The 23,844-nt window shown below is 45.4% G+C and overlaps 1 protein-coding gene across 1 annotated transcript in view; it reads right to left on the reverse strand.

Moving 5' to 3' along the window:
• CHAT (choline O-acetyltransferase) overlaps nucleotides 1-23,844 on the reverse strand; it is a 57,938-nt gene that overhangs the window by 14,912 nt on the left and 19,182 nt on the right. Inside the window, exons 8-11 of the mRNA XM_053586030.1 lie at nucleotides 6,665-6,834; nucleotides 4,243-4,343; nucleotides 3,403-3,531; nucleotides 903-1,025 (exon numbers count right to left, since the gene is read on the reverse strand). Coding sequence (XP_053442005.1) covers nucleotides 903-1,025; nucleotides 3,403-3,531; nucleotides 4,243-4,343; nucleotides 6,665-6,834 — 523 coding nt within the window. The remainder of the gene's footprint in view (nucleotides 1-902; nucleotides 1,026-3,402; nucleotides 3,532-4,242; nucleotides 4,344-6,664; nucleotides 6,835-23,844) is intronic.

Here is a 23,844-nt window from a genome sequence, read left to right on the forward strand (position 1 = left end):
GGAATACCAGCTGCCTTGAAAGAAAATGAAAGTACAATGGGAATTGTACTTTCAGACAAGGGTGTCCAGGACAGATCTGGGTGAGACCAGGGCTGGCAGGAGCCTGTGGGACAGGTGTGGGGTGCGGGTGTTAGCAGAGGTGGGGCAGAGGTCAGGAGGCAAGAGAAGGGTGGGGAGGGCCAGCGCACAGGGGCCCTGCTCAGCCCGGCTTTGCTTTGAGTACGTTGTGAAGCCACCCGGAGGTTGGCTGTGGTGAGTGATGTAGTCCCATTTGCATGTTTCAAAGTTCAAGTTTCCTGAAGTCAGGGCAGTGAGGGGACATCCTGGGAGTGTGTTGCAGTTGCCCAGGCACGAGATGAGGCTGCCTGGGGAGGGGCTGATGGTGGTGAAGCAGGAGGACCTGGGACAGTTCGAGAGCCCTGGGGAGAGAGCTGATGTGGAGGCTGGGGGATGAGAGGGAGGTGTGGGTCGGGAGGAGGCCAGAATTTTTGACTTGACCAGTCAAGGGCTGCTGACCCATTTCCTTAGCAGGTTGGGAAGAGTAGGGAGGAACAGGCTATAGGCACAGGGCTCTGGTGGAAGGAAGAGCAGCCTCTTCCCCGTGGAGGTCCTCAGGGGGGCCCTCCCAGGTCTGTGCTGCAGCCCCTTGGAGCTCAGTGCCCCTGGCCCATCACTCAGGCAGTTCCCTGAGGCCACACCCTTCCATCTCTTTCATGAGGTTGGATTTATACTTGAAACCCAGTTTGGGTGGCACCTCCTTCCTCACAGCCTGCCTCACTCCCTCCCCAGTCCTCTCGGTCCAGTGAAGGTCATACTTCTGTCCAGGGAGCCTCTGGACTCCAGAATCTAGAGCACCTGTCAGCCAGCCCAGCCGGGCACAGGTCCACGCTGCCTTGGCTCACCTGTAGAAGGCCAGCTGCAGGGCCACCTGGATGAAGGCATCAGGGCTGCATTTCTGCTGCTTAATGAATGTTTTCCCATAGCTGTCAAATTTATAAACAGTGAAGTCGAGATTCTTTACTATTCTGTGGGAGGACAAAAAAGAAGCTTTTACTGCATGTAAAATAGAACGCCTGCACCACAGAGTCCATCGGGTTTCCTGAGGCTAGTCCATGTCCCTGCCCTCCAGGAGTGCACCGTGGTTTCAGAGACATGTCTGGGTCCATGTAAGTGGCGGAAAGTACGCCGGCCCTGGTCTACTCTGTGCTGAAGATGAGCTCAGTTGGGCAGGGTGGCCATGCTCGGATGCTGGGTGGGGAGGCGGGCCTGGCTGCAGCAGTGCAGGGCAGGGAAGGGCATGGGGCGAGAGGCATTGCACAGAGAACACAGGGAACGCTGCCCACAGACAAACTCCGAGCCCACTGCCTGTGCAGCAGGCCTGACAGAGGCCATTCATCCAGCCTGCTTCAGATGTGCCTAGCTCTCCATGGGTTCCTTCAGCATCTGGCCCTCCCAGCAGAGCTCAGATGGTCACAGCAGCATCTCCAGAGACTCATCCCTGCAGTGCTGGGGGAAGGAAGGCCTGAGACCTAGCTGTTTGTCACCATCACCACAGCGAGAGTGGCTCATCTGGCGCTTTGCCAGTGGCTGGAAACCGATTTTACTCAGAAATTGTTGATGAGCCTATGACATGAGGGCCTTTGTCATTGTCAGAGCAGCAGGAAAACCCTGAGTCTACACTGAGGCTCTTGAGCACTGGCTGCCCCCATGCTGACAGATCTCCTCCTTCAAAATGAGCTTGGGGTCCGTGCTGACTGCCCATTGGAGCAGTGTCCACCAGGGTCTACCTGTCTGCCCTCCAGCCATGTGTGAGCGCAGAGCCCCTTCCCTCAGGACTCCATGCTCCCTGCCTGCCTCTCGTTGAATCACTCCTCTTACCTCACAGGAGCTCAGGTCTCTGTGGGCCACACCAGGTGCTAGGGACTCAGAGGGGGCCTAGTTCTCTCAGTCCCACCTGCTGACAGACTCCTTGGACAGACTGAGCCCATTGTCACCACAGCCCTTTGGAGACCTCTTTCCAGCTGTGTCTGCTCAGACCCCACCCCTTTCCATGGCTGCTCAGCACCCTGAGGCTCCTCTTGTGTCACCACCTGCAGGCCTCTTGGACTCCCCTTATCACTGGTGGCCTCTGAGCATGTGGGGTCTGCTGAGGTCCCTGAAAGTGAGCAGACTCCTTCCTCCCCCGGGACTCCCTGGCCCATCAACTCACTCCTCTAGCAGCTGACTTTCTCCTGAACACGATTATAAAATTTTGATGCCAGCTTCACTTTGTAGAAAAGCCAAGGTGTCTCCCTCCCCAGCAGCTGTCAGTGGAGAGCTACTCTCCACCCTCCTCCCCAGTCTGGCCATACTCTCTCTGTTTACCTGAGCTATCCCCATAGTCTCCTCACTGGCTCCCCTCCAAGCCCTGGCACAGAATCCTCCAGGGGCGCTGCACCACCCACAGGGCAGGCTCTAGCAGGTCCCATCAGCTCTTTACAGTGTGGCCCCCAACTTCCCTTCTGTGCTCCAAACCAGCCTGGCTTATTATGAACCTATACAGACTTGAAAAAGCTGCTTTCTGCCTCTTCCCCATCAGCCTGCACCATGAACTCCTATCCATCCTACAAGGCCCATCTCTACGAAGCCATCCATCATTCTCCTGGCAGAGTTTAGCTCCTATCTCTCTGTGGATTCAGATCTGCATGGCTTTCTCTGGCACTTTCTCTGCACTTTTCTCATGGCACTAATCTTATTGCATCACATGTTTTGGTCTGGGGTCTACTCCCATTAAAGCATAGAGTGATTGCCCCAGGTACAGACATTGCTGTGAGGCCGGCATGTGTTTGATGAGTGAATGAATGATAGTATTCATGCTTACTTACTGAATGAGGGAATGAACGGCCACAGTCGCCCAGCCCCCACTGCAGCTGGATACTGCCACCGGCCTACCCAGACTGGCTCCCACCCATCCCAGGTCCTTCTGCCTGGGTCCCATTAGGGCCTGAATGGCACCCCCACCCCTTGGGGAAAAAGGACCCCTTGTCAAGTTGCAGTGTAAATTCAAGCAAATTGAAATAGCTTGGATTCAAATGACCTAGTCAAAATAGTTGTTTATTACTCCCTGAAAGCAGGGAATGGTTTCTTGGCTTGACTCTGCTCAGTCAGGTGAAACCTGCCAGAAAAAAAATAGCTCCACGTTTGCATTTTATGGAAATAATAGATACTTCAGCAAGGTTATTTCCCCGAGAGTTCTAATTCTTCTTTGGTTTGACTACATTTCCATGTGGGTGAGGATGGGTTGGGGGCGAGGGCAGGCAGAGGAGTGGGGTCTTTGGAAACTTGCAGGGTGCCTCTGCAGCTGGGGATGGGGACAGCTGGCCCCCAGAGGACCACCTCAAAGGAGACTTGGCCTGTCCTTACTGTTGAAGTTTTTCTGCTGAGGAGGCTAAGTGGCCTTGAATTTCTGGGGAGCATTTCCACCTCAGCCTTCGGGGTGCAGGGAGCTCGCTGACAGAGTCTGCTCGGACCAGCTTCTTGCTGCTGTTCATCCTGCGGGCACAGAGAGGGACCCTGCGTGAGGCCCCTGCCACCGAAGACCCAGGGGTCTGCAGCCATCTGAGCTGTCGGTGTGGCCATCCTATTAGGGTCCATCCTATTCCACCTAACTCCAAAGGCGATTATTTCTTTTCATTTTTTTCCTGTTAGATCACGTTAGAGCACTAACACTTAACACTTGGAAGGACATTAGAGAGCAAGCTGTGTTCTGTCCGCCAGCTGGGGTTGAGTTTCAGTGACCCTAAAGAGTCGTGTGGAAGAGACTAAGGACTTCGGTGCAGGGAGAAGATCCTCGGAGTGAATGGGCACGTTTGTGACTGGAGGAAGAACACTGTGTGTTTATGGCCCAGGAAAGCCTCAGTCTGGCCAACTTGGAAGCTAGAAAGTGACCCAGCCCTGGGGACCCCATGCCATGTCAGCAGTTATCCCAGTCCTGACTCAGGACAAATAACAGGTGGCAATCTGGGCTTCCCCTCTGCTTAGGCAGAGGTTCCAGGGAATTCCTCACCATGCCTCTTCCTGATAGCCTTAAGGCCTGTGTCTCCTACCCATGGCCCAGGAACTGCATGATTTCTTGTTCTAGCTGGGTTTCAAGTCCACCCTGCACTAAGACACACTGTAGACTGACACAGCCCCCCAGAGAGCATCCTGATTCTTCCAGCCCAGCACGGTGGCCCTGGCAGCCGGCCCTGCCCCCAGACTCACATGTGCTTGAGCAGGTGCTCCGTGCACTGCACCAGGACGATGCCATCGAACGGGGAGTGCTCACACACCACACCGCAGGTGCCGTCTCGGCCCACGACAAACTGCAACAGGGAAGAGGGAGTGGGTGGAACCTGGGACAGCCAGCATTTCAGGTCAGGTCCCCCAGATTCTCAGGGGCACCCTCCTGCAAGGACACCAACACACTTGTATGTGACTGCAGCAGCCTGAGAACAGGAAAGTCTCAAGACACTTCTAAAAACTGTGCCACCTCCTTCCCATGAAGGTCTGGGTGGTGAAGATAGAGCCCCAAGTTCCCTGGCTGAGGCAGTGCAGGGATTCCTAATGAGCTCGGTCTGAGTCTGCTCACAGCATCCGAGGGGCGTGGGCAAGCTTTCCACCTCTCAGCCCTGTTTCCCCTTCCCAGCCATCATCTGCATTGGTGCTTGCGTGACTGTTTGGCTCTTGCACCCTGTTTGCTTCGGCCACCACTGGCTTTATTTGCAGGACCTAGACCAGAGTCCACTCCAAAGTACATGCTTAATAATTTTGCTGAATGAGTGAAAATGAAAACTAAAGACCTGATTTGAATGTTAAGCGGATTCCCAGGGAGAAATAAAATGGCCTCCCACAATAAGTGACAGCTGCTCCATGAGGTGCTGCCTGTGCCTTGAGTCAGGGACCCAACTCCTGGTTCTCTTGGTGCCAGGCACTGGGAGGGCATCGAGGATACTTCAGCTCTGTGGACCTCAGTTTGCTCTCATTGAAAATGGCCCAATGAGGCCCAGTGCATGGGCTGAGATGAGGAAATGAGGGGAGTGTAGAAGGACCCACAGGACCAGTAGGGATCACCTATGACTTTAAAAGACTATTTATAGAACAGGAAAAGGAACATCCAGCATGCATGAAAGTACTGGGAGAAAATAATGAGAAGGACAAGGATTTGGTCCTTAAAGTGTAACCCAGATAAAGCAGGGCTGCCTTGTAGCTCATCACACTCAAGAGATCCTAGTCCTCACACCAAACGAACAAAACAAAACAACCAGCCCTTGAGGGCTTTACTGACGTCTCTTCCAAGGCATCACACCACCCCTAGCCTTGAGCTGCCTCTCCCCACATTCGCCCCCATCTCTCCCATCACATACCAGAGGCCTGTGATCTTTACTCACACTCTTAAAACAAACAGACTTCCAACAGAGCTTCCCAAACCCAGCCCTTGCAGGCTCTTCCCTCTCCCCAGCGTCCCCTGCCCTTCTGTCCTGAGACCAGCTCTCCATCTTCTTGAATTCAGGTCCGGGTGCCTTGCTGGCTTCTCCACCTCAGCCTCAGGGGAATCTGTCCTGTCCTTGGGAAGAGCCTGGAGGTCAGTACAGATTCACCCACAGGAGGTGGGGGCGTGGAGAAGGTGTGCCCACTCTGCATACATGCTTTTCTGCCCCTGTCTCTAAAAGGAAGGAAGGGAGGGAGGCGGTGTCTTTTGGAAACGGCTACCCAGGCTTACCATGCTCTAGGGCTTGCACCCCCGTCCCTTCCCTCATTAGCCCCCGCAGCTGCTCCATGAAAGATGACAAGACATTAGCACCACTGTGGAGGCTAAAACAGTTGGCACAGAAGCAAGAGAACTCATCAGAAGTAACAGAATCAATATGTAAGCCAATAAAAAGGCAAACCTACAGATCATAGGCACAGATGGGGGGAAAATGAGGTGCTGCCTAGACGGGCTTGTGAGCTAAGCGAACCCAGAGTGGAGATGGTTTGCTGTGTTTTTCTTTGATCATTGTGAAAGTGCAGTGACTTTAAAAATAAACAAGACCAGATTCAGGAAGGGCATGTTGAGGGGAAAAGGATGAAGGAATGGAAATTAATGGCCCCACTGTGCTGTCATCCTGTCTGCATGGGTATCCTTCTATAGATCAAAGTAAATGTCTTGTTTCTTGGCTTATGTCATGTGAATGAAGAAATATGAATGATTTCATTTCATTTTTGGACTTTCCTTCTGTGGAGATGTGGGGTGTCCGACTCAGGGACTGAGGGAGATGTGTTGAGGTAGCCAAGCCTGGGTGGTGGGCATTTAGAAGGGCTGACAGCTCTGGGCATCAGATGTGATTCTTGCTGAATGTGTTCGGGATGCATTCAGTGGGCTGGTGCATGCTCTTGCCCTCGGCGTGTCCCCACCTTCCAGTGTGACCTGGACCTTCTTTCTGGCACAGGCTGCAGGAAGGCTAGGAAGTTTGAACTAGGTTTGCCCATTTGCTCCTGAGAAGAGTTCTGGCCAGTCAGGAGGTTGACACCAACAGCATCACTCGGACCCCCTTTGGCTCCCCTGACCCTACCAGATCCTGGGCAGCTGACTCCAGCTGGAAGTGAGCACGTGCTGGCTGTAAGCGTGACCATGCTCTTCTGGGGCCTCCAAAGTGGGGCTTACCTGAAGGGACTTGTCGTACCAGCGGTTTGCCCCGTTCTTGCTGCAGCCTCCGCCGTGAAGGAGCTGGAGCGCCCTGTTGGTATCGCTGAGCTCCACACCTCCCGGGGCGTCCAGGCACACGAGGCAGATGCAGCGCTCAATCATGTCCAGCGAGTCCCGGTTGGTGGAGTCTGCAGGGCAGGCAAGCATGGCCTGAGCACCTATCCCATCCCAGGCCTGGGGTCCCCTCTACAGAGCCCCACATATGGCAGGGCAGCCCTGTTTTTTGGGAACACGCACAGAGACTCAGATCTTGAGCCAGCCCTGACCTGCCGTGGATGGGCAGTGAAGTCAGCCAGACTGTCCCAAACCTCTGTGTTACCCAGTGGCCCAGCTCACTCTCAGCAGCCCTCCAAGAGTCCTGCCCTCCAGCTGCAGCCAGTTCTGCCCCCCGACGTGGGAGTCATTGGTCCTTCCCACCAGGATGAAGGGGGTGCTTGGATCCCGAGGCCAGCCCACGTCAGCCGAGGGGCCCCCCTCCCTCCTTGCAGCAGCGCCGTGCACTCTGGCACCTATGAGCCACATCTATGAATAGGAATGTGTGTTTGTTCTGAACTATGATTTTCAAACATTTAAATTAGCTATTGAAATAAAATTAGGCAATTTCACATGAAAATCTAAAAGAAGGGCACTACTCGCCCTGCCCCCATGTTAGCTTAGAGGCCGAGCTGCAGGCAGGAGGGATGGGCTGCCCTGTACAGGTCTGGATGAGCTCAGAGGGGCTGTTTTAGGCACAGGGAACTCGTCAGCACAAAGACTACAAGCCACCGAGGTGTGTAGGGACGTGTCACAAGGGAGCCCCAGGTCTGGACACAGCTTGCTTCTCACGTTTACCCCCTCATGAGTCCCAGGCTCAGGGATCCGCTCCTATAGGAAGGGGGCTTTGCCCAGTGGACTAGAGGAATACAGACAAGGATGGCTTTTCAGGAGGGGGAGTTAAGCACAGAGGACTTGGCTTCTCCACTGGGGCCACACATATTTCCCCCGGGAAACAGACCTGCCACCCAGACAGGATGCCCCAGGTAGCCTCCTCCCCAGGCTCAGGGAGGTTCGCAGACCCCACCCAGTGGGGCCTGACCATGGACTGGGCTGCTCCTGGTGTGTGTTTCTTCTGCTTCCAAACAGGGATCTGTCCTGCTGACAGAGTGCTTTCCCCACATCTGCTACCAGGTGTGGGAGCAGATAGCTTGCCTTTTGGCTTACAGTTCACCAAAAGTTAAACAGTCAACCAAAATCAAAGTTTAACATTTTAGCTTAAAATTCCAAAGAGTCACATGGAGACCAACTAGTGATGGCTGCACGTGACCCAGAGATCCTGACCTCTGGGCTGGATGCTGTGACAGGAGGACAAGGCACAGTTACTCTCCAGCCCAGGGAGGGGTGAGAGTGTCCTCTGCCTACTATCTGTCTCTGCGTGATATTTGCAGCTGAAGGGGTAGAGACTGGTTGCTGCATGCTGAATCCTTTCTCCCCTTGCTCATAGGACTCCTGGTTTTTATCTTGGTATATACACAACAAACTAAAGCTCTATCTCCCAGCCTCCCTACAGCAGCTGGGGTAACCAGGTGTCTAAATTCTGCCAATAAGATCTAGAAACACTATATGACAGCTTCTGGGGAATCTCATTAAAGATCTGATAACTAGCATGTGCTGTTGTTCTTTCCACCTTCCTCCAGCCTGCTGCCTGAAACGCGAGTGTGATGGCTGGAGCTCTTGCCTCCATGTTGCCTTCCTTGGGCACATGGAGAGCTCCCCCTCCCAGTGTGGTCAGCCAAGCCCCAAGATGCTTTTGTGTGTGTCGTGAGTGCCTGCTGGGTACACAGATACTAAGGCCACCTGTGCTGGTCTCTGTACCTCCCAGGTGATTTCTCCAGGTCCACAAGAGATGTCTACTGGTGTCATTGCCTGAAAGGACCCTCAGCCCCAATCCTTTCCCTTCCTCATACTTATTGCAAATCCTGGGGGCAGGAGGTATCTCCCATAGCAGGCTATTCACTCTGGGCGCCAGCCCAGCCTTGGGACATCTGTTCCTCCTTCCTGTCTAGGATGAGGCTGTGGAGAGTCTTGTGCTTTCAGGACCCCTTCAGGTCCCTTAGGAGGCCAGGATGCCATCTCACTTCTGCAGAGCCTTTTGGGCTTTTCTGCCTCAGTCTGACCAGCACAAGGCATTGGCCATGCCCTGAGAGTCTAAGGTAAGTGAGAGTGAGGCCCCTTCCCGTAAGCTCTGTGAATGTGGTACTGTCACCATGTCAGAACAGCTCCTACTGCCCACAAGGGAGAATCCAAACACAGCACCCTGGGCTCCACAACTTCTCCTCCACTGCCCCTCAGGTCACCATCCACCCTCCCCGCATCCCTGCACAGTTCTCGAAACCTCCTGCCGCCCCCTGATACCTGTGCACATTTCTCTTCCTGTTCCCAGGACAGGGCCCTTCTCCTGCTCTGCCTGTCGAAGCCCTCCCAGAGCATGGCACCTTCACAGCCTGCTCAGCACAGATGGGGAACCTCACTCTGTCCATTTAGGCCAGCCTCACACAGAACCTGAGCCCAAGGCTGGACATGCCCCTCTCCACCCACCACCCTATCCTGCACAGTGCATGATCCCACCACAGTCCCAGACATACACGCTTCAGGTAGTCACTGCCCGTCTGGCACCTACAGACCTTGGAGCCCCAATCTGGTGCTCTCCCCTGATGTCTATGAGCTTGCTGAGAGCAGGGCCTGGGTTCCCAGCACATGGTGGGCTCAGGAAAGTGTCCGTGGACTTCAGTGTGCTTCTGTTGGTGTGGCCTAGGTGAGGCTGGGGTTGGTGCACCCAGCTCCGAGATGGGGCTTAGATGTGCCCACTGGCTAATGGGAAAGGCCCATACCCTCCTGAGGGACAAAATCCACAACTTTTGCAGCAAGGAGCATCAATCCATGGTGGGAGAGTTGGGGAGTGTGTGAGGCTGGAACAGTGGAGGAATTTCTCTGCCTCTGCAGGCTTCCTCCTCTGTCCCTCTCTTCTGCAGCAGGTATCCCTGCAGATGACTGATGCTCAGCCCTGCACTGAGCTGAGGGTCCATGCAGGTGCCCAGGCTAGCTGGCACCTTCAAGGAATGGAGAAGTCCTGCCCAGGCTCCGGTCAGGTTCACATCAGCAGCAAAGAAGGGAGAGAGGCATGTCAGGAGGGATGTTACAGTGCAGGGGAGGGGAGGCTTGACCAAGAGCAGATTCCCAGGCTTGGAGGTGGAGATTGTGAATGACTGGTTGACTTATAGCTTGTGGGTATGGCATGCAGGTTCAGGTGAGGCTGGAAGAACACAATGATATCATGTTATTAGCTAATCTTTATTGAGCACCCACTACGTGCCAGGTGGCAATCTGAACAGGCATATTGATGCCCATGAGATAGGCATTGCTATCATGACTCATTTACAGGTGAGCAGGAGAGGAGCATGCACAGATGAGGCTGTCTACAAGGCTTCATTTATAGAGAGGGGATGATAGTAATAATCATCCAGTAAATGGAGGGAACTGGGTTTGATCCCAGGCTCAATGCCTACGTTCACCGCAAGGGCTGTCATGCCTGGCTCAGTAAGGTGACTTCATCCAGCAAATATAGGGAGTCACTGAAGGAACATGGGCAGAGCTTGATGTGGTCAGATCAGAGTCTAGAATACCTGGCAGCTCAGGGAAGGCATGGCTTGGAGGCTGGCCAAGGGGCCATGGCCAGCTAGAACACCTTGATTCTGTTGGCAACGCCTTGGCAGCTGCCTTCACCAAACATTCCTTAAGAACAGCCCTGAGGCCAGCGTGGAGTGGCCAGATTGCAGCTGCCTAGGAAGCCTACAGCAAGCCTATCCAGCCAGGAGGTTGGGAGCAGGCCTGATGCAGCCTCTGGGCAGGACAGCAAGGACGGCAAGGCTGGCGGCAGGAAAAGATAACTCCCTGGGCATCAGTGCCCTGGCCACCTCCAGGCAGGAAAGAGGATCCCTGAGGAAGGACTGAGATTGGCATCACAAGTAGGCACCACCTGGGGGGCCCAGGAGCTCAGTCGGCATCACCCAACAGGAACCAGGTCCTGGCTCATTAGACAGAGTGAAATGGGAGCAGGACAGCAAAGCTGGAAGCCAGGTGGCCTTGCAAATGAACTCCCTGCATATAAGTAGCTGATCGGTCAAATGCTGACAAGTTTATCTTGTAAAGCAGAAAATGAACTACACCCAAACTCATCCACCATGACTCTGGCCCAAATGTAATGGAAACACGGGGCAGCAGACTGGAGGCACACGGCAGGAGCCGTTTGTCTTGTAGCATCCTCCTCAAGCACATCAAGGCTCATTTAAAGTGGTAAATAAATCTTCCTCAAGGAGCCCCTGCTTAACAGTGAGAGGTGGGAATTGAGTAATAAGAGGAGCTTGCTCTGACACCCATGCCTGGGGAGCTGACAGCTTCAGTGGTGCAGAAATTCCAGAGGCCACAAGGCCTTGGGGAGCTCTGGGGCTGGAGTTAGGGGTTAGAAACGTACAGACTGTGATTCAGGTGAGCAAAGATAAAATAAACACCTGGTACTGCTGCCTGTGGAAGGCTGCAGAACTCTCAGGTGCTGTTCCCCAACAGGCACACCTGTGCATAGCACACGCAGGCACAGACGGCCCTCTCTGGAATGCTCGCCTTCCCTGATCTATTACCTGAGAAGTTGGAGTGAGTCAGATTGCTACTGCCCTGCTGGTCCTCTCTCACATAATCTGGGGGGATGAATGCACTGAGCTCCTTCTTAGAGGCTTAGAGCTTCTAGACCTTTGCCAATTATATCTGAGTATCTTTCCTCCCCAAATGAAGGGATTGTATCTCCTTTTGGGTGGTAAAGCTATCACACATCCCATATTCTTTCCTACTCTGTGGTCTATGAGGTGGTATTTATGTTCCCAGTCCCTGGAGACTATGAGGATCTGACAAAAATGTTTTTCACATAATGAGATCTGATTCTTACAAATTAAAACTGCTTTGACTTGAGTTACAAAGGCCTCCTTTAAAGAGCTAAAGAGGGAGAGGTCTTCTGCTTCCAGGAAGATGAAGTTGACTTTTCCTTATTTCTCCTATTAAAAACCCTGGACATTATACTTAAAACATTCTGCTTGTCAGAGAAGACTCTGAAAGATAGAGAAAGGAAGGCAGAGCAGCTAGGAACCTTAGGACCCAAGGCCATTCATGGTGGCAAGTTCGTTGGACATCATAGACTGACTTGTGTCCCCTGAACATTCTATGTTGAAGCCCTAACCCTCAATGTGACTATATTTGGAGATAAGGCCTTTAAAGAAATAATTAAATGAAATCATAAGAATGAGGTTCTAATCCAATATGACTGGTATCCTTATAAGACAAGGAAGAGACATCAAGCACATGTGCTTAGAGAAAGACACATAAGGACCAAGCAAAAAGGTCGCCATCTGCATGCCAAAGACAGCGGCCTCGGGAGAAGCCTGACACTGCTGCCACCTTGATCTCAGACTTCCAGCCTCCAGAACTGCAAGGAATACATTTATATTATTTAAGCCACCCAGTCTGTGGTGCTTTGTTATGGTAGCCCTAGCATAATAATACATGATGTATTGTTTAAGCTAAAATATTCCATACTTGAAGCTGAAGAAACCAGCAACATTAAAACATAAATTGGTATAGAAACAAACAAAAAAACCCCAACAAAAGCCTGCTCTTTCTAACCAAAGATCAGAGTCTCAAGACATAAAACTTTGAGATAATCATTGTATTTCAGCCAAATACTACAGAAAAAAACCTGTTTCATGATCCCCTCATATCCTTCCTTATTCACCCGCCACAATAGCAAAGGCTGAGTGGGTAGCCTAGACATTTAGCATCACTAGTCTGTAATGAGGCATTTCAACTTCTGAAGATATAAATGAAGGCATCTCAGATGGAAGCTGGACTCTCATCTCCACTGGGCAGTAACCAGCCCCCCAACCCATTCCCACATTTACAGAGACCATGGAGGGAGCTTGAACTCTCACCTCCAGCCAGCAGTAAGGAATAACTCCCCCTAGGGTGTCAATAGAAGCCCAGTAAAGAACCTGTACTTCTAGCTCCACCTGACTATAACCTCACTCCTTCCCCTGCTGGAGCAGTGTCAGAGGAAGCCAGCTAAAATAGAAGGTGGAAATGAGCCACGCAGTCTCATAAGATAATGCGTCCATGTTTCAATGGAAAATCACCCATCCTACCAAGAACTAGGAAAATCTCAACTTGAATGAAAAAAAAAAAAAAAAAAAAGACAACCAGTAGATGCCAGAACTGAGAAGACAGATATATTAAAGTTATGTGACAAATATTTTGAAATCAGTAATCCTAAAAAAGCTTCAAAAAGCAAGTTTGAACACATTTGACACTAGTGGAAAAAACGGAAAGTCTCAGCAAGGAGATAGAAAAAAGAAAGATATAAGGACCAAATATAAATTTTAGAACTGAAAAATATAATAACCAATATAAAAAGCTCCATGGATAAACTCAAAAGCAGAATTATGGGGTAGAGAAAAGAATCAGTGAACATTAAGACAGAACAACAGAAATCAGTCAATCTGTACAACAGAGAGAAAACAGACCAGGGGGAAAGTAAGCCTTGGGCACTAGTGAGACAAAAGACTTAACATTTATGTCATCAAATTGCCAGAAGGAGAGTAGAAAGAGGGCAGAACAGAAAGTATTCAGAGAAATAATGGATAAAATGTGTTCGCAAATTTAGCAAAAGACATAAACCTAAACATTCAAGAAGTTGAGTTAACCCTAAAGAGGATAAATTCAAAGAAACCTGCAATAAGACTTATTATAGTTATATCTCTGAAAGCTAAAGACAAAGAAAAAATATTGAAAGCTGCAAGAGAGAATTGACATTTTATCTATAGCAGTGGTTCTCAACCTTCCTAATGCCACAGCCCTTTAATACAGTTCCTGTGGGTTATGACCCACAGGTTGAGAACCGCTGATCTATAGAGTAACCACAATCAGAATGATGGCAGTTTTCTCATCAGAAATCAAGAACGTCATAAGGAAATGGCATATTTTTCAAGTGCTGAAAGAAAAGAACTGTCAGGCTAGGATTTCATGTTCAGAATTTCATATTTTGTAAAATATCCTTCAGAAATGAAGGGAGGAATCAAAATATTCTCATTTGAAGAAAAATTTATCCCTAGCAGACCTACCCTAAAAGAACAGCTTTCCTAAAAAGAAAGGAAATAATAAAAGAGAAATACTAGGACATCACAAAGGAAGAAAGAACAATAGAAATTATAAAAGAAATACTAGAATGTCACAAAGGAAGAAAGAAGAATCTTAGTAAATAAATTCATTTCATCCTCCTTTTGAATTTTCTAAATTATATTTCACTGTTTGAAGCAAAAATTATAATACTACCTGCCGAGGTTCTAAATATATATAAAAGAATTATTTAAGACAACCTTATTGTAAACAGGCGACAGTAAAGGGAAGAAAGGATGGTAAGCTTTTCACATTTTACTAGAACTGATAAAATTTCAATATCAATAGACAGTGATAAGTTATGTACTTATGGTAATACCTACAGAAACTGCTAGAACAAGCTATACAAATAGATAACACTAAAAAACATTATAGATAAATCAAAATAGAATTCTAAAAAATGTTCACATAACCCATAGGAAAGCAAAAGGAAAAAAAGGAAGAACTGAAAAACAGAAAACAAAAAATAAAATGGCAGAGTTAAGTCCCAACATGTAAAAAAAATACGTTAAATGTAAATTATTTAAATGTACCAGGTAAAAGACAGTTCGTCAGAATATAACATATGAAGTAAAACATTTACCCAACTATATGCTGTCTACAAGAAATTCACATCAAATATAATGGTATCAGTTGCTTGTCAATAAAAGGAAGGAAAAAGAGATACCATGCAAATATTAATCAAAAGAAAGCAGAAATGACCATTTTAACATCAGAGAAAGTAAACTTTAAAATAAAGAATATTTACAGGAGACATAGAAGGGCATGACAGGGCAAATCCACCAAGAAGATACAGCAGTTATAAATGCGTATGTACTAAACACGCCACCCAATATGTAAAGCAAAAAGCGACAGAACTGAAAGGAGAAACAGACAAATCCACAAATGTACTTGCAGATTTCAACTCCCCTCAACCTCAATTGACAGAACAACTAGACAAAAATTCAGCAAAGATTTAACAATATCCACAATATAACAAAGACATCTGTACCAGAATGTTTATTGCAGCCCAATTCATAATTGCTAAGTCATGGAAGAAGCCCAAGTGCCCACTGACCCACGAATGGACTAGCAAATTGTGGTATGTGTATAGGAATATTATGCAGCCTTAAAGAAAGATGGAGACTTTACCTCTTTCATGTTTACATGGATGGAGTAGGAACATATTCTTCTCAGCAAAGTATCTCAGGAGTGGAAGAAAAATTATCCAATGTACTCAGCTCTACTATGAATTTAAATTATAGCTTTCACATGAAGACTATAACCCAACTATAGAACAAGACTATGTGGAAAGGGCCAAGGAAGGGGAAGGGAGGGGGGAGGTTAGGGTGGAGGGAGGGTAATGGGTGGGGCCACATCTATGGTGCATCTTAGAATGGGTACAGGCGAAACTTACTACTGGCAGAATACAAATGTCTACATACAGTAACTAAGAAAATGCCATGAAGGCTACGTTGAACAGTTTGATGAGAATATTTCAGATTGTATATGAAACCAGCACATTGTGCCCCTTGATTGCACTAATGTACACAGCTATGATTTAACAATAAAAATAAATAAATTAAAATTAAAAAAAAAAGATTTAACACTATCATTAGTTGACAGCATCTAATAATTGATATTTATAGGACATTTCACCCAATAACAGCAGAACACACATTCTTTTCCAGTATCCATGGAAAGTATGCCAAGATAGATTATATTCAGGGCCATAAACAACACTTAACAAGTTGAAAAGAATTAAAGTCATACAAAATGTATTCTCTGACCACAGTGGAATCAGGGTAAAAATCAATAATAGGAAAATAACAGGAAAAGTTCCAAACAATTGGAAACCAAACAGCACACTTGTAAACAATCATGAGTCAAGGAGGGAGATATAAGGAAAAAATTGAAAATACTCTCTATCAAAATTTGTGAGATACACACATAGCTAAAGTATTCATGAGAGGGAAATTTGTACCACTAAATGCTCATATTAGAAAAGGGTAAATGTCTAAAATCAATAATGTAAGTTCTTATCTTAAGAGCCTAGAAAAGGGGGGTGGCACTTGTGGCTCAGTGGGTAGGGCACTGGCCCCATATACTGAGGGTGGCAGGTTCGAACCCAGCCCCTGCCAGCTAAAACAGCAATGACAATTGCAACAACAACAACAACAACAACAACAAAAAGCCGGATGTTGTAGCAAGCATCTGTAGTCCCAGCTACTCTGGAGTCTGAGGCAAGAGAATTGCTTAAGGCCAAGAGTTGGAGGTTGACCTGTGAGCTGTGACACCACGGCACTCTACCAAGGGTGACAAAGTGAGACTCTGTCTCAAAAAAAAAAAAAAAAAGAACCTAGAAAAAGAAGAGCAGAATAAACCTAAAACAAGCATGAGGAAGGAAATAATAAAGAGCAGAAATCAATGAAATTGAAAATGGGGGAGGGGAGAAGAAAATCAATTAAAAGAAAGTTGTTTCTTTTAAAAGCCAACCAGCCAGGTGTGGTGGTTCATGCCTGTAATCCTAGTGCTCTGGGAGGCCCGAGGGAGGTGGATTCATTGCTCCAGCTTAGGAGTCCAGAGACCAGCCTGAGCAAAAGTGAGATCCCCATCTCTACTTACAAAAAAAAAAAAACCTAACCAGGCGAGTGGTCCCAGCTACTTGGGAGGCTGAAGCAAGAAGATCGCCTAAGCCCTAGAGTTTGAGGTTGCTGTGAGCTATGACACAATGGCATTCTACCCAGGGTGACAAAGTAAAAAAATTTCTAGCAAGTTTGACAAAGAAAAAAAGAGAAAGAGAGAGAAGGTACAATCACTGATATCAGGAATGAAAAACAGGGGGTATCACACTATAGACCCTGCAGATCAAAAGTATAAGGGAATACTCTGAATAATTCTACACACACAAATCTGACAACTTAGATGAAATGGACCAATCCCTTGAAAGTATAAATTACCACAATACAAACTAAATATAAGTATAAATATAGATTATATGAATGGTCCTATAACTATTAAGGAAATTGAATTTGTAAAATTAACTCACACACCCCCCACCAAAAAGAAGTCTCTGGGTTCAAATGATTTCACTGAAGAATTGGTTTTTCTTTTTTTCCTGAGACAGAGTCTCACTATATCGCGCTCAGTAGAGTGCTATGACGTCACAGCTCACAGCAACCTCAAACTCTTGGGCTTAAGTGATTCTGTTGCCTCAGCCTCCCAAGTAGCTGGGACTACAGGCGCCTGCCACAACACCCAGCTATTTTTTGGTTATAGTTGTCACTGTTTGGCAGGCCTGGGCTGGATTCGAACCTGCCAGCTCCAGTGTATGTGGCTGGTGCCCTAGCCACTGAGCTACAGGTGCTGAGCCTTCACTGAAGAATTCTACCAAACATTTTCTTTTTTTTTTGAGACAGAGTCTCACTATGTCACCCTTGGTATGGTGCCGTGGCATCACAGTTCACAGTAACCTCAAACTCTTGGGCTTAAGTGATTCTCTTTGCCTCACCCTCCCAAGTAGCTGGGACTACAAGTGCCCACATCAATCCCCAGCTATTTTTTTTTTTTTTTTTGCAGTTGTCATTGTTGTTGAGTAGGCCCAGGCTGGCTATGAACCTGCCAGCTCCTGCATGTGTGGCCGGTGCCCTAATCACTGAACTACAGGCACCGAGCCTCTACCAAACATTTAAGGAACATCACATCTACACAATCTCTTCCAGAAAACATAAACGGAAGGAAGACTTTCTAATTTATTTTTATGAACCCTGGTGTGACCCAGATAACGAAACAAGACAAACACAATACAAAATAACAAACAAAAAGACAAAGAAGCTGAAGACCAATGTCCCTAATAAATATAGATATAAAAATACTGAACAATATATTAGCAATTACTGAACAATATCTAAAAAATATCATACATACATCATAATGATCAAATATTAAGTAGGGCTTATTCCAGAGATGCAAACCTGGTTCAATATTTGAAAATTAATCAGTGCAATCCACCATATTAACAGGTTAAAAAAAACCACGTAATTATATTAATTGATACAGTAAAAGCATTTGTCAAAATTCAACACCCAGTCATAATAAAAATCTCTTAGAAAACTAAAAATAAAACGGAACTTCCTCAACTTGATAAAGAATATTAATAAAAATCTTATAGATAACATCATATTTAAAGGTGAAATTTTGAGGCTCAGCACCTGTAGCATGCTGGTTATAGCACCAGCCACATACACAGAAGTTGGCGGGTTTGAACCCAGCCCGGGCCAGCCAAAACAACGACAACTGCAACAAAAAACAGCTGGGCGTTGTGGCAGGCACCTGTGGTCCCAGCTACTTGGGAGGCTGAGGCAAGAGAATTGCTTTAGCCCAAGAGTTTGAGGTTGCTGTGAGCTGTGATATCACAGCACTCTACTGAGGGTGACATAATGAGACTCTGTCTCAATAAATAAATAAATAAATAAAGGTGAAATTTTGAATGATTTTCCCTAAAATTATGAATAAGACAAGGATATCCACTTTTATCATTTCTGTCAGCATAGTACAGGAAGTTCTAACCCGTGCAATAAGGCAAGAAAAGGAAACAGATAAGTAAGAAGAAAGTAAAAATGTCCTTATTTTTATCTGACATGATTGTTTATGTAGAAAATACTGAGGATCCACAAAACCAGAAACAAAACTCTTAGAGCTAATAGATAGATTCAGCAAAGTTGCAAGATACAAAAATCAATCCTATTTCTATAAGCCAGTGACAAACATGCGGACACCAAAATTAAAAATATAATGACACAATTATTCAAAAGAAATGAAATATTTCAGAAGAAATTTAACAAAAATATGTAGGACTCGTATGCTGAAAAATATTAAACACTAATGCAAGAATCGAAGATTTAAGTAAATGGAGAGGTTTACCACGCTCATGCATTGAAAGACTCAACATAATGAGTTGATAAGTTCTCCCTCAATCAATATACAGGTTTAACACAGCACTCATCAAAATCCCAGCGGATTTTTTTTATAGATATAGACGTGAATATTGTAAAATCTATGCAAAAAAGCCAAAATAACTAGAATAGCTAAAATAATTTTTAAAAGTAATCAAGTTGGAGGAAAAAGTATATTCAATTTCAAGACTTAGTAAACAGCTTACATAATCAAGAACGTGTGTTATAGACAGAGGAACAAACACATAGGCCAATGGAACAGAATAGGAAACTCAAAAATAGACCTACACAAATATGCCAAACTAATTTTGACAAAGAAGCAAAGGCAATTCAATGGAGGAAAGATAGTAATTTCAACAAATGTTGCTGGATGCTGGAATAGTTAGACATTAGTAGGCAAAAAAAAGAGAGAGAGAGAGAAAGAGATAAAGGAAGAGAAATAAAGAAAAACCTTGACATAAATCTCCAACCTTGTATAATAGACAAAAATTAACTCACCTAAGTGTACAATGTGGCACTAAAAAACTTTCAGAAAAAAATATAGAAGAAAAGTTTTGGCATCTAGGGCTATGCATTCTTAGACTTGACAACAAAAGTACAATTCATAAAAGGAAAAATTGATAAATTGGACTTCAACAAAATTAAAAACTTTTATTCAGTGGAATGCTCTATTAAGATGAAAAGACAAGCTAGACACTAGGAGAAAATATTTGCAAACCACATATCCAATAAAAAATAATATCTACAATAAATGGGGAAAAGACTGATAACAACATGATCTTATATCCCTAGAAAACTCCAAAGATTCAACTGAGAACTCCTAGAATTGATAAATAAACCCAGTTAAGCCTCAGGTCACAAAATAAATGTGCACAAATCAGTAGCTTTCTTGTATGCCAACAAAACTTAAGCTGAGAATCAAATCAAAGATATAGACCTTTCACAGTAGCAAAAAGAAAATAAAATACCTGAGAATATACTTAACAAAGGAGGTGAAAAGACCTTATAGGGAAAACTATGAAACAGTGAGGAAAAGAAATCTCAGAGGATATAAATAAATGGAAAAACATATCATGCTCATGGATAGGCAGAATCAACATTGCTAAAACGGCCATATTACCCAAGTGATTTACAGATTCAATGCAATCCCCATTAAAATACCAAGGGCATTTTTCACAGATCAAGAAAAAATAGTTTTATGCTTCATTTAGAATCAGAAAGGACCCAGAATAGCTAATGCAACCTTATGCAATAAGAATGAAGCAGGAGGCATCACTTTACCAGACTTCAAGCTATTCTACAAAGCTGTAGTAACTAAAACGGCATGGACCAGCACAAAAACAGAGACATAGGCCAGAACCTAACTCAGAGGTGAAACCATTCTCATATTCCCATCTGATTTTTGACAAAGCAGATAAAAACATACACTGGGGAAAAGAATCGCAATTCAATAAATGGTGCTGGGAAAAATGAAAAAGATGAAAATAGGATCCATACTGCTCACCACCCACAAAAATTAATTCATGATGCGAAAAGACTTAAACCTAATGCATGAAATTGTAGGAATTCTAAAAGAAAATCTTGGAAAAACTCTTATAGATATCATTAGCCTAGGGAAAAAAGTGTGAAGAAGACCCCCAAGGTAATCACAGCAAGAACAAAAAAATAAACAAATGGGACCTGATCAAATTAAAAAGTTTCTGCACAGCCAAGGAAATGATCAATAGAGTCTACAGACGACCTACAGAATGGAAGAAAATATTTGTATGCTATATATCTGACAAAGGGCTGGTAACCAGAATCTACGAAAAACTCAGGTTCAGCAAGAAAAAGATCAAACAACTCCATTAAAAAGTGGGCAAAAGACATGAACAGAAACTTTTCAAATGATGATAGTCTAATGCCCAACAAACACATGAAAAATCTCTTCAGGGAAATTCGTATCAAAACTATAATGAGATATCACCTAACTCCAGTGAGAATGGCTCTTATCAAAAAGTTTCAAAAAAGCAAGTGCTGGTGTGGTTGGGGAGAGGATACTTATACACTGTTGGTAGGACTGCAAACTAGTTCAACTTCTATGGAAAGGGGTATGGAAACACCTCAGGAACTAAAATTAGACCGACCGTTTGATCCACTACCAGGGATTTACCCAAAGGGGAAAAGTCATTTTATCATAAAGACACTTGCACTCAGATGTTTATAGCAGCACGATTCACAATTACAAAGATGTGGAAACAACCCAAGTGCCCATGAGTACACGAGTGGATTAAGAAAATGTGGTATAAACCTGGTTTCTTGTACCCTCAATGAATCCCCAACAATAAAAAAAAATGTGGTATATGTATATCATGGGATACTACTCAGCCACAAAAAAGAATGGTGATCTAGTAACTTTTATAACAATGTGGATGGAACTAGAAAACAAACACCACATGTACTCAATACTAAATTGGAACTAGTTGATCAACACTTCACCCGCACATATGTGAGTAAAACTTAATGGGAATCAAGTAGGTGGGAAGAGGGAGGGAGCGGTTGGGTTAATTCACACTTAACTGGTACAATGCACACATTCTGGGTAAAGGGCCTACTTATAACTTTAACTTAAAATGTACCTTAGTAAAATTTGGTAACTCAAATGTATGTACTTCCGTAATAGTCTGAAAAAAAATTTTTTTAAATGTAGAGAAGCAACAATAAAAAACATTTTACAGAATATCCCATCACCAGAAGACAACCACGATTGCCATTTTGAAAAAACAAATGGGAAGGGTGGCACCTGTGGCTCAAAGGAGTTGGGTGCCAGCCCCATGTGCCGGAGGTGGCGGGTTCAAGCCTGGCCCCAGCCAAAAACTGCAAAAAAAAAAAACTCAAATGGGAAAAAGACATGAAATGATACCTCAGCAAAGAGGATACACAGATAGCAAGTTAGCACGTGAAAAGATATTCAACATCATTTAGTCATTAGGGAAATGTAGATCAAAACCACAGTAAGATATTGCTAGACACCTATCAAAATGGCTAACGTACTACATACAATAACTAAGAAAATGCCACGAAGGCTATGTTGAATAGTTGGATGAGATTATTTCAGATTGTATATACAACCAGCACATTGTACCCCTTGATTGCACTAATGTACATAGCTATGATTTAACAATAAAAAAAACTTGTAAAAGTTTTATAAATAAAATTTAAAAGCCTTTAAAAAAATAAAAAATAAAATTGCACTCTCACATTCTCTTTAAAAAAACAAATAAATAAAATTCCAGTATTCAGAAAAAAATAAAAAAACGGCTAACGTAGATGGGGTGTGGTGGCTCATGCCTATAATCCTAGCACTCTGGGATGCTGAGGCAGGAGGATCATTTGAGCTCAGGAGTTCAAGACCAGCTTGTGCAAGAAAAAATTAGCAGGTGCAGAGGTGCAGGCCTATACTGGGAGGCTGAGATAGGAGTATCATTTGAGCCCAGGAGTTTGAGGTGGTAGTGAGCCACAATCATGTCACTGCATACTAGCTGGACAACAGAGCAAGACTCTGTCTCAAAAAAAAAAAAAAAAAAAAGCCAAATGCTGGATCATGCATATACTGCTGATGTCATGATGAATGCAAAGTGGTACAATCGTTCTGGAAAACATTTTCTTAAAACACTAAACATGCAACAATCATGTGACCTAGCAATTTCATACCTAAGGCATTTCTCCAGAAGTAAAAACCTATGTTTACACAAAAGCCTGTATACAAATATTCATGGTAGCTTGTAATAGCTCAAAACGGGAAATAACTCAGATGTTCTTTGATAGGTAATTGGTTAAAGAAATTGTGACACCTGATACCACACATTACTCAGCAATAAACAGGAATGAACTTGACACATGCTATGACTCAGATGAATCACCAGAGAATTATGCTAGGTAAAAAATGCCAATCCCAACAATCGTACGTACTATCAATACATGATTTCATCTGTTCAACATGTTTGAAACAACAAAATTACAGAAATGGAGACTAGATTTGTGGTTAGCAGGAGTTAAGGGGGGGCAAGGTGGGAGGAAAGTGTGTATGGTGATAAAAAAGGAAACAGTAGGGATCCCTAGGTGATGGAATGTTCTATATCTTGACTATATCAATGTCAATATTCTGACAAAACTATAGTTTTGCAAGATGTTACATTGAGGGACAACGGATACATGTGAGATCGCTGTATTATTTTTTACAACTGCATGTTAATCTACAATTATCCCAAAATAAATTTAAATTAATTAAAAATGCAAGAACCAAGAAATGCTCTTTTCTCTGGGTTCTAAACACCCCCCATGAAACCAGAGGATAAAAAGAACTATCATGCTTCTAGAACCGGTGGAGGGGGGTTAGCAGGTGAGGAAAGGCAGGGGATACAAAAAAACATCCTCTGGCTGCGCAAATATAATTTTGCTGTACATAAAAAATGGAGAATGAAGGCCAGAGAAATGGTAACTGGGGAGAAGTAAAAAAGACAAGAGTCTGGTGTATGCTGGAGATCACCGGGGAGGCAAAATACACCGCAGAGTTACTAAAGGTTAAGATTTATGCAAGGAACAAAAGCCATCAGCCTTGGGGCCCATGGGCTCCTGACTCTGACCATGTGTACAATGCCCGTTCAACAGGTGCCCATTTTCAAGTTTACCAGACTTTTACAGAGAGGCTATGGGCCTAGGGCGAAGGCTCCCCTGGGTGTTTCCTAAATCTAATAAGAGCTACCATTTAGCCCACAACCTCTGTGTGCCAGGCACCAGGCCATCTGCTTATGGCCCACCCGCTCGGTCCTACCCACAGGGTGAGCTGCTATCCCCATACCCCAGACCAGGAAGCCCAGGCTCAGGCTACAGCAGCAGGGGTGGGCCAAGCCCAGACCTTTTGCCCTGCACCACTCACTCTCCTCTCCCTGTTGATGCTCTCATCCATAAAGACCT

This window comes from Nycticebus coucang, chromosome 3, assembly GCF_027406575.1.
Source record: "Nycticebus coucang isolate mNycCou1 chromosome 3, mNycCou1.pri, whole genome shotgun sequence".
In the NCBI taxonomy this organism is placed as follows: Eukaryota; Metazoa; Chordata; class Mammalia; order Primates; family Lorisidae; genus Nycticebus; species Nycticebus coucang.